A 15,946-nucleotide genomic window follows, 5' to 3' on the forward strand; every position below is an offset into this window, starting at 1 on the left:
TAGTCTTATTTGGAAGACATTTAAAAAATAAACTGATTTCATCAATATTGAAAACATCATTCTAACTGTATCCTTGAAGTAAATTTGGTAACGTTTAATTTAACCACTGTTCACAAACTTCAAGAGGGACAGCTTTAGCTTCTCCATGAAGAGTGCGAATGACATTGTGTGTGTGTGTTGCAAAAGAAGGGGCAAGATATCAGCTCGTAAGTTTTTTTTTCTTGCTTTAAAAGATCCAAAAAAAAATCGAGTTAAAGGGAGTAAAATTCGAGTAATCGAGAATAATTAACATGAAATTGAAGATAAACGGGTCGGGACCTCATAAAAAAATCGAGTTATAGTAATATTCGAGTTATCGTTCTTCGAGTTATAGCGAATTGACTGTATCTATATACACAGGGAGTGAGATGCCAACTTTCTTCCGATTCTGGATCAATAGTTTTTAGTGGTATGAAGGTTTATGCTTAAATATAAGATTATTGGTTTAGTGAGTTGTAAATTTCATTTTTGAAGAGTTTACACACCACCACTTCAGGTAATTCAAAGGTTGTTTTGTTACAGTAATTTCGTGTTGATTCGAGTAAAAGTTTTCAACATTTACCTGAACTCGGCATTTTTTAGTTAACCCTTTCGGGCCGACTGTCACAAATATGTGCCACCATAAAACTGTATCAATCAGGGTAAAAAGATAAAACTGGTAATCAAAGTAATTCTTTAGCAGTTTATTTGTGGGCGGAGTTATAATTGTTTGATTTATTTAATTCACCATTACTTTGTTCAAAATAAAACTATTTAGTTATACTTTGAATTAACATTGTTTATATATATGATTAAACTAACAATAATTAAAGTAAAAGCAAAGTAAGTCTGTCAAATTAGCAACGACTACTTTTAAGTTACCGTTTTTTATTTAATTACAACTTGATTCTGATTTTGTACGAATGCTTTTCTGAATCAACCGTCCCCAAGGGGTTAACGGTTCTTTTAATTTAGTTAACAGTTCTTTTTAAAATATTTTGCAGAATCCGGAGCAGTTGACATCTCTGTATATAAATATGAAATAATGAAAGATAGTTTAAAAGAAAAAACAATAAATTATAAATTAATAAGTAAAATTTATTGGAAAAAAAATAAATGATCAAACAATTATAAATTAATTACTTGAAACTAAGGTAAATTAACTACAAAAACGAGCAATCTTTTTCTCTACTCGCATTCAGTTTTATCAGCAAAAAGGTTGTATCGATATTTTATCGATTCTAATGTTGTATCGATATTTTCCAAACCAAAATACGCAACTGTAAAGAGCACCAAAACACCAACTTTTTCAGCTAACATAATTTTACCAAGTAAAAACAACACGAAAAGTTTGAAACAAAATGCACAAAAATAATAAAAGAAATGACAGGAATATTGAAGACAAAATTATATAAAATATTACTTACGATGATTTAAAAATTTATACCCTTAACTCTGTTACCAAACTCTGTAATATGAAATTCAAGCGTGATAGATAACTGCAGGAAGAACGTATCGAATTTAAATACAAATTCGTATTGAATTTAATTACAAATTGAATTTAAATACTTCGTATTGAATTTAAATACACATTTGATTGGTTCTTTGCCTTGGACTTGATCAAAAAGTGGGCACGTTTAAGTCAATAACATATTAAACTGGACAGCTCTATGAAATGGTTAATTTGTGACCATTTTGTTTTTTTCTGGAATAGTAATACATTAAATTATTATTTTTATCGCATAAAACGGATATTTTTAAGCAATTTTCTTGTTTTCCTATGTAAACACACTCAGAATCTTGCAGATAAGCTATCTAAGCGTTGCAAAAAATATTAATTTCCTTTAATTTTATCATATAGTAATAAAATTTAATAATTTTTGTGACAAGGTCTGTTATAAAAAAAACTAAATATTTCTGAAATTTAACACTAACTAGACTGACTCGAAATGCAAATAGGAAAGAAGGTAAGTTGGAGGAAGTTTGTAATATAGATGAGAAACCTATAAAGTTAAATCTTTCAGAAATTTAACACTAAATGACTTACTCGAAATGCAAATACGAAAGTAGGTAAGTAGGAGGAAGCTTGTAATACAGATGAGAACATGCTGATAGCAAAACACCCATAACTACTACCAATCCAGCTAATAAGAATCCTCTTTCCAGCCTTCTACAATAATTGATAAAAAAAAATAATCATATTCTTTTTTTTTTAACTTTAACATAACATAGGAGTAAAAACTTCAGGGGTTGGACAAAAGTATGGAAACACTTCTATACTGACTCTATGTAGACAATCTCTATGTAATCACTAAATAACTGGATTACTTAGCTTAACCCTTTCGAATGCCGTGGTAAGTATACTTTCCACCAATTTTTAAAGCCCATGGTGAACTTTTTAACCACTTTTAATTTAGGTTTCCATTCGTTAATAACTTCAGCTTTCTTGAAGTGCGTTTGAATAAATTTGGTGGTTTAATAAAACGTATAATATAAGTTTGTAGCATTTACAAAAATTATTTTATAAATAACGAAAAATAAAAGTCAATAAGTAAAAGAAAATATCAGAATTAAAAATAAAATGAGAAAAAATTACCAAAAAAATCCAGATCCTCTAATAAAAACGGAAATTAACAGAAGACAAAAAATTATCCAAAAACAATTTTTAGAATACAGGCAAGACATCTGGGAAGATAAAGTAAGAAGCCTAGAAATCCACGATAATTCTGCATGGAAGATGGTAAAATCACTGAAATCCCAAAAAACCACAAACCACAAAAAACCACAAAGACCTCTACTCTGGTCCCTTACTTGTATTTGATTTCCTGAAGACTTTCGAGCTCATTGACTTGGTCTAGCCTGCGGCTGACCAAGAGGAATAAGTCAACAACAACAACAAATAATGCCTCTTAATTCAAATAATGGAAAACCGTACTCAGACAGAGATAAAGCACAAATTTTTGCAAACGTTATAGAAGAACAATTCACACCCAATGCCCAACCAAGAGATATTACATCAGAAAAAGAAATTAATAATAATTATCAAAATTGCATAAAAAAATAATAACTTTCTCAATATTACAAACATAACTGACGAAGATGAAATCAAGAAAATTATTAAAAATCTGAAAAACAAGAAAGCCTCAGGGCAAGACTGTATCACAAATACCATGTTTAAAAATCTCCCACGAAACAAATTAAACAAGTTACTAATATTCTCAATGCATGCATTGTTAATAATTATTTTCCTAACTCCTGGGAAAATGCTGCAGTTATCTTATTTCCCAAACCAGGGAAAAATCATTCACAACCTGAAAATTATAGACCTATAAGTTTACTCAATACACTTTCAAAAATATTGGGGGGAAATCCTACTCAATAGGATCCTCCCCTTTTTATGCTTCTTGCCCAATGAGCAATACAGATTTCGGCATCAGATCAGACAGCATCAGACCCATATTAACGTAAGCCTCCCCAGTATGGGGGACTCTTACAAAAACTCAGACTGAAAAACTCAACACCTTCCAGAATAAAATCCTTAGATATATAACAGGTGCGCCTTGGCACGCTAGCGACAAAACTATTCACCAAGACTTAAAAATTGATCAATTAGAAAATTGTCTTCAACGACTAAACGCATCCTTTATTAAATATGCTACAAAATGTACTACGTGCAACTTTAACAATATTTTCGACTTCCAACTTATAAATGATAACGCGAAATTTAGCCCCGCCACCGTATTTTTTATTAGTGACGTAGTATTATTTAAATATTTTAACTAAAGTTAACCACACTTAATTACTCAAGAACTGCATCACTCTGCACCTTCGGGGAGGGGGAGGCGAGGGAGTGATTCAAAGATTCAAGAGTAAACCCTTGTTCTTCAGCATCCCTTCGTTTTCGAGCATCAGCACATATTCGATGTACATAACTTCTTTAATTGAAAACATTTTATTATTCTCAACGTGTTTCTATTATCTTCAATGTTTTTTTTTATCGTGTATTTTTCGTATTTAACCCAGATTGCGTTTATTTTTACGCCTTTTCTCTTGTATTATATCCATTGACTTAGACAATTTATTATTCATCATATGTACGCTTGTGTATTTATCTTCCTTCGCATTTATCCTTCGCTTGCGTATTTATCTTACCCCCTCACTTCCCTAATGTTAAATCCTTTTTCGATGAAAGAGTAGATAGCCCAACGGGCTAGGAACTCTGATAAAGTTTCCAGACAAGATCTGCGTAAACATTTCGTGCCTAGGGAAGATTGTACAGAAGTGTTTTTATAATTTTGTCCAACCCCTGTACTTCATTACCTTGAATAAAGAGCTGTGTATCATTTTTAGTCTATTTACTAAATGAGTTTGAGATATCCATAAATAAAAATATGAACCAATAGCGTTTATTGATGTATGATTTCTAAAACTAACCGCGAGTGTATGGTTTCTTACCCTTATACCTCTACAGAGATGCCAACTTGCTCTGTTTTGCAAAAAAATATTATCTAGTGGTAACGAAATTTAAGTTATATTTAGTTTTCTTTCCGCCACTACATATCGAAAATTCAGAGTACTATCATATAAAATGCAACTTTTATGAAAATGATCTCGTGTTGACCCTGTTAAAGAATATGCGTAACCTTTACAAGATTTACTACTAAACTAACATGCTACCAATTAATAAAAATTTTTGAAGTGGAACAGTTGGCATCCCTGCTCCTGGTTCGATCGTTGTAGTGGAACTGGGTGTCTGAGGCCTTCCGGCCCTCTCTGCTCCTGCATGCTGGATATGTAGGGTAGCTCCACCAACCGATTCATTTTATACTGGTTTGTTCTATGCTCAAAAGTCATGAAGGAATAAGCTTATACTGGTACAAAATTAACGGGGGAGATCCCCAGGGTCAATAGTATATAAGAGTTTAAAAACAGCGGTACTATCATTTGTAATATTTTGATATGATACAATCAGACATGAGGAATGCAGTTACTGGGCTATATTTAATGTTGTCGTCTATTAAGCTGATGTCTAGCAAATGATTGAAATTCGAGGCCGTACAGTTTCAAGCGTCACTATAGAATTTGCTGTTGCGTTTGGCAATGAAGCAGTTAATTTCTTCTATGTCTAGATCTGCTCCTACTAACTAACTAACTAACTAATAAATTTTTTTCAGAGTACCTATCCATGTATGGATCTAAATTGGATAATATGTGGTGGATGGGAAGGGAGGTGCTGCGTTAACATTAAGTTAAAATATGCTCCTGGTTACTAGCTAGATCATGTAATTTGGCAAGGTACCTGCCCGCGCAAGCGGGCACTAGACCTCTTATCTGTGATATGCCCTAGGGCGACTGGGACTAATGACATTGGAAGTAATGAGGAGAGGAAATTTGGAGGAGTACGAGGCAGTAACGGCTCGAGATACCTGCATATGCAGTTCAAATCATGATTGCTCCTGGAGTTTAATGAAATGATTATCATGTAATTTATAAAGATAAAAAACTGGTAATAAAACATTTCTCCGACACTTTTTTTGTGTCAGAGAAATAAATTTTCGTTTACATCAATATTGATTCTTATCAGAGATGCCAACTGCTCCGGACGCGCCATAATAATTTAAAAAACGGTATGCAACCGCAACTTAAAATTTAAAAATAATTTACGAATTTTGCTTACTTTTTATACGGTGTGACATGACTTAACTGTAACAAAGTGTCGAATTATATAAGCCTTCGAATTATTTAAAAATAGTGGTAGATAAAAACCTAATAAATTGAATTTATTGACCAAGGATCACACATTAATAAACTACCACTCGAAAATATTTATTTGCTGTCCGGAGCAAGTTGGCATCTCTGTCTTATTATGATACCACGAGTGACTAAGAATGCAAAAAGTGGTGAGTAATAAATTTCTAACTTTTATTAAAAGATATTAAAATTAACAACATTTTCTAGCGAATTTTGTTCAACTTACATGAAAGTGAATGCTGTTGGTTTAAATATGAATAATTTGAAATATAAGTTATAGTAATAGTTTCGATCGAAAAATTAAAGAGATAATAAAAAAAATTATTTGTGTTTCTACCACTTTTTATGTTTTTAGTCACCCGTGGCACTCTTGTAACATATTTATTTGCTCTGAAATTTCACAAACAATTCTACTTTTCATAGCGGAAAATTACAAAAAAGCAGGCACAGAAAGTTTACGTTCACCGCAGTAAAGATACAAATGGAATATTTTTTCTAGAAGATTTTTCTTTTTTTAAATAAAAATTATTTTATTTGACTCTGTATCATTGGCATTGCTGCCAACTCGTCCGCTGTTGCGGGAGATTTTATTTTCATATTTAAAGTGGTGGCGAAGCTGCTATTTTTATTGTTAAATTTTAATCCCGTAAACTTGTTGAATTATAATTGGAAATGATTTTGACCACCACTACATATAAATAATTACAACGAATATATAAAAGCATAATAGTCAATACGAAAGAAATACTACAACTTCAAAGATATATAGGACCTCCCAGAATACAACAAAACAGAATCGATGAATCGGTTAGTGGCGCTTCGCGCCAAACGCCGAGATAACCCCAATATCCAGCATCCAATACGAAAGAAATTTCAACCTGGTAAAAATATAAATATATTGTTGAGAAAGATTATTTTTTGGTAATTGTTTTACTACCACTTAGGAAAATCCGTTCTAGGAAAGAGTAGAAGTTGGCAGGCATGCATTTGCAAAGCTGCCAACTTGGACGTCCGTTGAGAAATAATTTTCTTATTGGTAGCAAAATTAGTGTTTTGGTGAATTAAATCTTGAAGTTGAAAAAAAAAAATTAACTACCTCGACGAATCAATAATTTGAGAAAATTATGTAGATATGCGCTCCCGTGTCACAGGTCCTAGGTTCGATCCTCGGGCCGGGTAAGGTTATAAATGGTTGGGTCGATAAATGAGTACCAAGCCTGCTTGGGAACTAAACACTGGGTTTCTGCGTTTGGCTGACCACCTAACCGGAATATCTGCTCCTGCACCCCAGAGCCCAAGGTCAAGAAAACTGAGATGAGCACAGTAGGCCTTGGCCCTCTATGGGCTGTCGCGCCACTGAGTTTAGTTTAGTTTATGTAGATAAGATCCATTTGTTGGCTACTTACGCTTATACATGTCTTAATAGTTTCTTTAGATAATTCTTCCACACTTATTTGTCGTTTTTCTACCACCTTGTAAAATCTTTTTCAACGATCATAGAAGTTGTCAGGTATGCATTTGACTCTATTAAGGCTCCTATACTATCAGAGCTGACCTATCAAGCAATATTGGAGCAAACCAGTTCGCAAGTTAACGTTATGTTATTACGGAGGTGCCAACTGCGCCGGACACGCCAAAATAATTTAAAAAACGGTAAATAACTACAAAGTAAATTTTGAAAATAGTTGACAATATTTGCTTGCTTTTTAAAATGTAAAGCATGTAATAAGAACTATAAAGTGGTGAATTAAATAAGCCTACGCATTGTTTAGAAATAGTGGTGGATTAAAATCTACTAAATCGAACTTATTAAACCAAGAATTACAATTAATTAACTACCACTTGAAAATATTTATTCGCTGTGCCTATGTTAGCTCTTTGCTCCAACAATAAATGATAAGTCGGCCTGTCTAATTCAGGGGCTCTAGACTCTATGACAGCCAGTTAAAGTGAAAATGGTAAAAAGAAAATAATTTGCCAGTCCTCTGGTGAGATTTTAATATGCTCATACCGTGATTTGTGAACTGTTAAGGCATGAGCACTTAAACTAAGAAAATGCAGTATGGCAATTACTGTAAATATCTCTGTTCAAGTTTGTATTTTCTCTAATCATGGTAATATTATTGTAAAGCTACCACAACGACTGCTTATATTCAAAATGTTTTTAACTCATTGTTGTAATTTCATGATGAATGGGATAGGGGCTGCTGTGTGGCCCAGGTGCCCAGTTGTTTTTAAATTAAGTAAGTAAAGTAAGAAAATGCAGTATTACTTCAATTACTATAGGCCGTTCACCAGGAGTTGGCACTTGGCGGCTGTACCTCCACGGTCGAAGAGTTCATTTCAGGGCGGGAGTGAGAGGAGAAACGTTTCCACGTTTGAAATTGAGACAACCCTTTATGCGCGCCAAACGCAAACAGTAAATTCTTTTTCAGTCACTTACTTCGCTTTTTATCATCTTCTATTATACCCTTAATTACTCTAGATAATTAAATATATTGCAGCAAAATGTCTCAAAAAGGGCAAACTATTCACTCAAAAGAGTGAAATATCATCAAACTTATGAAATATTTAATGCTAAAGAAATGCACATAAAGAACGCGAAATAAATATTTTTGTCATACGATCGCCAAATGGCAACCTTGTTCGGGATTGTTCACATCCTTCTCCCAAAAATAGTGGAATAGTTCGGATGCCACGTGATGAAGGCGGAGCCAAGAGCCAACTCCTGGTGAACGAACTATACTTATGTTACTTACCATTTAGGTACATAATTTAAAGTGAAAAAATGTGAACGGAATCGGTCGGATAGTTTTTGAGAAATTAAATTTTGAGTTTTTTTAAAAATTTAATGACTTAGAAACTTTTTAGCCGATTTCGCTCAAAATATATTAAAATCACATACGCTAATATCATATAAAATTTCTATACTTTCAAATTCAAAATTTTTTTGACTATTATTAAAATAAAAAATAATAATTATTTTTTTTTTAAAAATACCATTAGGTAATCAAATTTTATAATGTGCGCAATGTTTTTTTCGGTTCGTTTAAAACGTTTGTGAAAAAAGTACAGAATTAGATTAACATTAAGAGATCAACTACTTTCCTGTCTAAACTATTGCGACCCTATTTTCCAGCCTATTTTCCATGTGATGAGAGTCAAAAATCCAACTCTTTCTGAAAAAAGTTATGTTCTGTGTCAGTACAGTTCTGTGTCTGATTTCGATAGTTAACATCGACCAACTCTAATTAATTTACATATTTAAAGCTATGTATCCTAGTACGTGAAAATCTGATCGTTAAATCGAAAGTTTATTCATGGTGGTCACTTTTTCTCGCACTCTATATCATGGGTGAATGTCTTTCGTACCAGTTTTTGCTCTTTTTTGTCTTGGTATATATAGGCTTTCAGTCCTGCTATACATTTACAGACAGCTTTCAGAATTCGCACTATAGGTATTTTCCAGTGGTAGTCGATTATATCAAATATTATTAACCCCTGAACAATTTTACTGTTTTTAAGAAAACGGTCATAAGGAGGCATATTTATTTTTATTAAGAAAATATATCAAAAAAAGGTACATGTTTAATATATGCATTTATTTTTGTTTTTTGATGTTTTCCATATGTTAAATGGAAAACTCCATTTATAATATGGAATATTCAAATAAGAAATAAAAAAATTCCGGGCACAAGAGATGGAGATATTTTTAAACGTTTTTGATTCAATACTTTTGAACGATTCAGGCCGGAAATATCACGGGCACGAGATATGGGAGACAAAAGCCCACCCCTTGATTTTGACGAAAGCGAGAGGAAAGGAGTTAAAGCAAATACAACTATTTAAAAATATAACAAGGACAAGAACATATAGCCATGAAGTTTCAAAACTAAGTTTCAATTGTTATGATCAAGCTTCTTTTTCATGAATTTCTTTAAACGAAGAATATAATAAAAATGCATAATTTTTTCTTCCATTTCCCAGGGGAATAATTCTTCCATGGCAATTGGAGGAAACAGTATTCAAACTACCTTTTGATAATTCTGCATGTCTGGTAAGGATATTAAACTGGTGGTAATAATATTTTACTATCATTTTTATGGGGGGGGGAGGGGAAAGTAACCATCTTAAACTACCTTTTTTTAAAAAATGCAACCATTAAATTTAGGAGAGAAATTTCTATCTGGTAAATATGCATCTTAACTGTCAAGAATTAGTGACAATAGTAGATAGACTATTTCTCTAAAGTTAAGTAAAAGAGTAAAATAATAATATAACTGAATTTTTTTTTTTAAATTTTACTAAGCATTACAACCTACCTTCTCATAATGGCACAGACATATAAACTCAGTAAAAATACTTGGGTGTCAGTAGATAAGTACCAAGTCCATCCTAAGCACTAAAAGAAATAATTAAATGACATTGTAGTGTGAAGGAATATCGGCTAGCTCAAATTAATTGTAAATTAGAACAAAAGTGACTAAAAGTACACTTAATAAAGAATTTTAATTAATAACCACAGATACAAACATAAATTACATTTGAACAAAAGTAAAAAGAATTAGAATTTAAGAAAACTCGGGGAAAGGGGAAAAGTCATGTTTAGGGTTTCATATCCGAACTTGAACTGAGTCTCGGTGGTGGGGACATAGGTGGCACCACAGGGAATTGGTTTGTTACAACATTAATTTAAAATATCTACATTAGAGGTTTAATAGTGTTATATTCTATTTTAATGATTGGTTCTTTTAATGAACGAATACAAAGATGGTTTAAGGATCAAGGACAAAGATGATTTGAACGAATACAAAGATAAAAGAAAGCACAAATGACGAACACATACCTCGTAATATGCACTTACTCAAGCACAAGTAACATCATCGAGATATCTTATTACGCGTTCACTGGATAGCTTATTAACTTGCATGGTACAATTCATGTAATTACTTAAACTAATACTTGCTGTTATTGTTGTTAATTTACGTCGCACTAGAGCTGCACAACGGGCTATTGGCGACGGTCTGGGAAACATCCCGGAGGATGATCCGAAGACATCACAATTTTGATCCTCTACGGAGGCACCCTCGCTTCGGTAGCCCGACGACCTGCGCGCGAAGTCGAGCACTTTACGGTAGCACAGTTTAACGAGGACCAATACCGCCCACCTACGCAGACAGATCCAAGTGGATCACCCACCCGCACACTGACCGTAGCCAGCCAGTGATGCTTGACTTCGGTGATCTGCTGGAAATCGTGTCTTAACGATCAGTCCAACTAATTCTTGCATAAGCATCAAACATTTTTCACAATAGTAAACTAGAGGAACTCCTAGAGGTTTTAATAGGTCTCATCCCCAAGAGATAAGGTACAGATTTCAGCTGGAGCGCGCCCGGTCTGCGAAGAATTTAATTTTGCATTTCAAAGGATATTTTAAAGACTATAATACTACATAAGGAAAACAAGCACAATTTTTGCGGATACTGCATATTCGGAAATTTTACCTATTGAGTCTGCTCATATAATACGAGTCTACTCATCAAATTTTCATAACCCACTCTAGCATTTAAACGCGAACTCAAGCAACAATTCTAGGCAATTTTTTTCAACTCTGTTCGCAATATATTTAGTTTCTCTCTTCTTTCCATTTGTGGATTGATCTGATTTTATCCACAAAGTTATTTACCATGTCCAGTGGTCAAAAATAGCACGCTACAAGTAGCAAAACTACTGTAGTTGCTACTTTTTTCGTAGTTTTTTCGTTAGTTAAGAAACAAGGTTTAATCACAACTAATTTTTCGAATCGCATTGGTACAAATCTTTGCATGCTCGTCAATGACCGTAATCAGAATACCCCTGTGGCCGAGCGTTAAGAAGAATTATGTATTACTAATATTAACACTTAATTACCAATATTAGCTAATTTAGCACTTTGGTCACCCCTTCAAATAAGCATGTATACTCTTGTTCAAAGGAAGGGAACATATTTTCTTTCTTATTTTTGGTGTACTTTATTTCTTTCGGTAAAACGAGCATTAGGCACTTACAAAATAGCAAGTAAATAGCAAAAAACGCAAGTAAAAAATAAAGGTTAAAAGAACAAATTCGTAAAAAAATAGTCTAAAATAACAAACTGGCTCCTGTAAACCTGAATGACTATTTCATAATAATTTCTCATGTTTAAATTAGATAAGTGTTTATTCAAAATTGTTTCAAACATTGGTGTAAATAAAGTTCGTCTTCTAAAAGTAGTGAATTAATAAATATATTTCAAAAGTAGTTTTTAAGTCCCTACATTTAATAAAAAGTAGTTGTAGCTGTGGTTAACTAAATTTGTAATAAAGTTGTTGCAGTTATACTTAACTGCAAAAATAATGCAGTTTTACCGACCACTGTTTCTGGCAGACAAAGCATTTCTGAAATCGGTTTTCATACAGGCGCGTATTTAGTAGGGACACGAATTTAGAGGTATAATGCTGTACAATTTGACCTGAAAGTATACCTAGAATCTTTAAAACTTACTGTTTTTGGCGAATAAAAAATGTTGTTAAGGTAAAACATATTCATCCATCCTCTTTCTAAGCAGTTCTTGCTCAATGAATCAGCAACAATTTCTTTCCACAGAGGTCCAGATCCAAAACGTCCAATAATCGCAAAGAAAGCTACAACTAACATCATTGTTGGAGTCAGCCTAAAATGTGGAATATGGAACAAAAAATTTATTTTACACAAAATTATCAGATTTTTTTTAAAAATCCTCAAACATTGAAAATTGTATTTATGATATTGCGTTCTTTTTACGTTTGGCTTTTAAAATATCGTAGGAATTTGAGCTTCTTTGCTTTTGACATCGCTTTTGACAACCTAATACTTCAACAAAAGATGATTAACGCTTTGTGAATTGTCAGTCATTTATTGTAAAATAGTACACTCGTTATTTCCAACATAATTTTCTGAAATATAAAAGAATTGTCTTGCTTTTGGATCTGGAAGCCTGGGCTGCGAAACGGCCCCTATCCCATTTTTCGCGTAGTATTTGTCATTTTGTTTGGTTTCGTTGAGGATAGGAGGCAATGTGGTTGCTGTCAGGTGGATTCAAGCACTTTGCTTGAAAAAATGATAAAAATGAAAATGAAACGCAACAGCTTGCTCTAAACTATGTGTGCCTTGAGTTTTGAATGCTTGTTGATGGTCAACTAGCGGTAACGCTTAGAAGAACTTTCAATATTGTAGTTGTAGAAGCTGATGTTATAGGTTGATCTGTGATAAAAAAATTTTAAAGCTTTTATTCATTTTGATGATGGTGATATGAGGCGTCGGATGTAAAGTGAGTGAGTTAAACATCTGGTTAAAGTTAGCTGCATTACATTTTTTGGCTTTGTCGAAGAAATCTGCATTTAATTTGCGAATATATTGTGGGTCAGGATCGGGATTTTGAGGTCTTCGTGAACATTTGCATTTCTGATGAACCATCTGGCTGGCACAGGTGACTTTTCTTAGTATTTTGTTTTCGCATTGGTTAAGCTTTTGCATGAGGTATTCCGGTATGGTTGTCCGGGCAGGTGAGGCATACGCAGTGTTGCCAGATTTGGGGTTTTCCCCCTAAATTTAGCGGGATTTCTTATCTTCAGTGGGCATTTTAGGGGAATTGGTTTTTAGGGGTTTGTTTTAGGGTTATTTGTGAATTTTACTAGTTTCATTTTGGTTACCTTCTAACATCAAATTCTATAACTGAATGTGTGAGATGGTAATACGAAAATCAATATGTTAAACCAAAACAAAAAGATTAAGATATAATTTTAGACTTTACCCCTTTGTTGAATGTAGGTTATTACTTAGCTCGATCAACCAGTACGTTTGGAGAATTTGAATTCAAATTATTTAAAATTTTTAATGTGCATAGTTTAAAAATGATGCCAAAGGATAAAGAAAAAAAGAAATACTTACGAAAGTACAAGAAAGATTGGGAACACGAAAAGCAGTTTAAGGGTAAAGGATTTTGTATCTACTTCTTCTATGTTAAAAACGTTTAACAGCGGAAACATATACAAATCAGAAAACATTGACGAAAATATGTTGGATATTTTATCAAAAGTTTAAGCATAATGTTAGAATTAAAATATTAAAAAAGACTATATCGTTGATAATAAAATATTTATGAAAAAATGTGCAAATCAAAAAGTATTGAAAAGAAATATCTTAAATATTTTAGTAGAAATTAAAGATAATGTAACGATTGAAATGTAAAAAAGATTAATTTGTTGATAAAAAATATTAAAAAAATTGTTCTAAACATTATTTAACTTTTGTACTATTTTTTAATACTTATACAATAAGTTAAAAATTTTGGGGGGTTTTAAAAATTTTTAGGGGATTTTAGAACGCTATCTGGGGGTGAACGGTTATCAGCACCTGGCAACACTGGGCATACGTAAGAATTGGTCTGATCATCGATGTATAGAGCAGTTTTCTTAGTTTTAATGACGTATTCTGGTTGTAGATGAGTGGTTGTATAACTATTGTTGCTGCATTTGCTTTATCTATTGTATTTTTGATATGGTCGTTCCAGGTGAGTTTGCTATTTATTAAGAGGCCGAGGTAGTTTGCTTTTTTGACAAAGGGTATTTGGATATTGAAAATTTTTGGTTTACATTATGGTAATATTTTTATTATTCTTTTTTTGTATAATTAAGATTTGAGATTTATCTCATATTTTCCATTTAACACACCAGTCTTCCATTTCGTGTATTTGTTCCTGTAATTTTATTAATGCTGTATTTGGATTTCTTGATTTGATGATGATTCCTGTGTTGTCTGCATAAAAAGCTGTAACACTATTGTAATCTGTTCTATTAATTGGAAAATCATAAATGCATAAAATATATAGAATCGGTCCAAGAATGCTGCCCTGAGGTTCTCTAGCTGTGATATTTCTTTTTGATGATTTGCAGTTTTGAATTGACACTTGAAAGGTTCTATTTGAAAGATAACAGGAAAGTTATTTGATGAGACCGGGTGGAAAGTTAAGTTGCTATAATTTGAATATTGTACCAGTATGCCAGACTTACCAGTAAGCAGATCGACAAAAGCAGATTTTTGTTTAAAACGGCAGACACTCTGCATAACATTTTAATCCACATATGTTATAACTTAAATAAATCATAGTAATCACGGGCATTTTACCCCTCTCGAAAATATGCTGGAAATGCAATAGTTTTACTTCCAGTTTTTTCTCACTTTCCAAACTTTTTCTAGTGGCCATAAGTTAATATAATCATTTTGACTTGTATCGAATAACATTTCTTAAACCAGTTTAAACATTTTAAAGAATGTACCATTGAGAGAGAAAAACTAAAAATTAAAAGAAACTGAAGTAAATTACCTGAGATACCTCTTCAGGAATAGTGATGGCATACTGATCCTTCCTTTTATTCGGACGCAAATGTACGAGAGAAGAACTGAGCTTGATGAGAAAAAAAAGAAAGTACAATATTTCAAAGGTACTATATAGTACATTTATTATTTTCATTAAATATTGAAAATTTGGTTAAAAACAAATTTCAATTATGGAATGAAAAGTCCATAGAGTGTTGAGAGTCACTAGAAATGTTTTCCAAGGAAAAAAAAAGAAGTTAAAGCAATGTTAGAGGAGCATGCTCCCTTTTTTCAAGGTAGCCAACTTTCTACGCTCTTTGTATAAAGTTATTCTAGTGGTAGCTAAGTTAATGTCATAATATATAATTTTTTATTCATTTAAGCCTATTTTCAACAACATTACATGCAAATGTTTTAAAAGTTCATATGCTACGCCACTTTGTTCCAGTTTTTTTGTCGTCAGGCTTTTAAAATGTTGTCAGAATTACCTAAAATTTGGAAAGCTTTGGTTTTTAAATGTCTACCACCTCAAGTCAAAATTTACCATCAATAATTCCATCATGAACCATTATATTTTTGATGGTAACCAACATAAGTAACAATCACCCGAGTGTTGGAATTCGGTCTGATTTATGATGGTCGAACATCAGAATAGCAACTTGTTTTGATAATTTGAATTATCACAAATTTCTATCATAGTTTCTTAGAAATCAGATGTTGGAACGATAATGAACCACCATCACACCAATGTTGTAATCCGGATTGATTTATGACAGGTCAACATAAAAAGCAACCAAATTGT

General features: G+C 32.6%; 1 protein-coding gene across 1 annotated transcript in view; it reads right to left on the minus strand.

Moving 5' to 3' along the window:
* LOC107439577 (nose resistant to fluoxetine protein 6) overlaps positions 1–15,946 on the minus strand; it is a 92,864-nt gene that overhangs the window by 25,518 nt on the left and 51,400 nt on the right. The window contains exons 9-12 of the mRNA XM_087159102.1: positions 15,152–15,232; positions 12,292–12,460; positions 10,092–10,171; positions 2,066–2,188 (exon numbers count right to left, since the gene is read on the minus strand). Coding sequence (XP_087015228.1) covers positions 2,066–2,188; positions 10,092–10,171; positions 12,292–12,460; positions 15,152–15,232 — 453 coding nt within the window. The remainder of the gene's footprint in view (positions 1–2,065; positions 2,189–10,091; positions 10,172–12,291; positions 12,461–15,151; positions 15,233–15,946) is intronic.

The sequence above is a fragment of the Parasteatoda tepidariorum genome, chromosome 3 (genome assembly GCF_982258835.1).
Source record: "Parasteatoda tepidariorum strain Cologne lab strain chromosome 3, Ptep-v5.0, whole genome shotgun sequence".
NCBI classification, from domain to species: domain Eukaryota; kingdom Metazoa; phylum Arthropoda; class Arachnida; order Araneae; family Theridiidae; genus Parasteatoda; species Parasteatoda tepidariorum.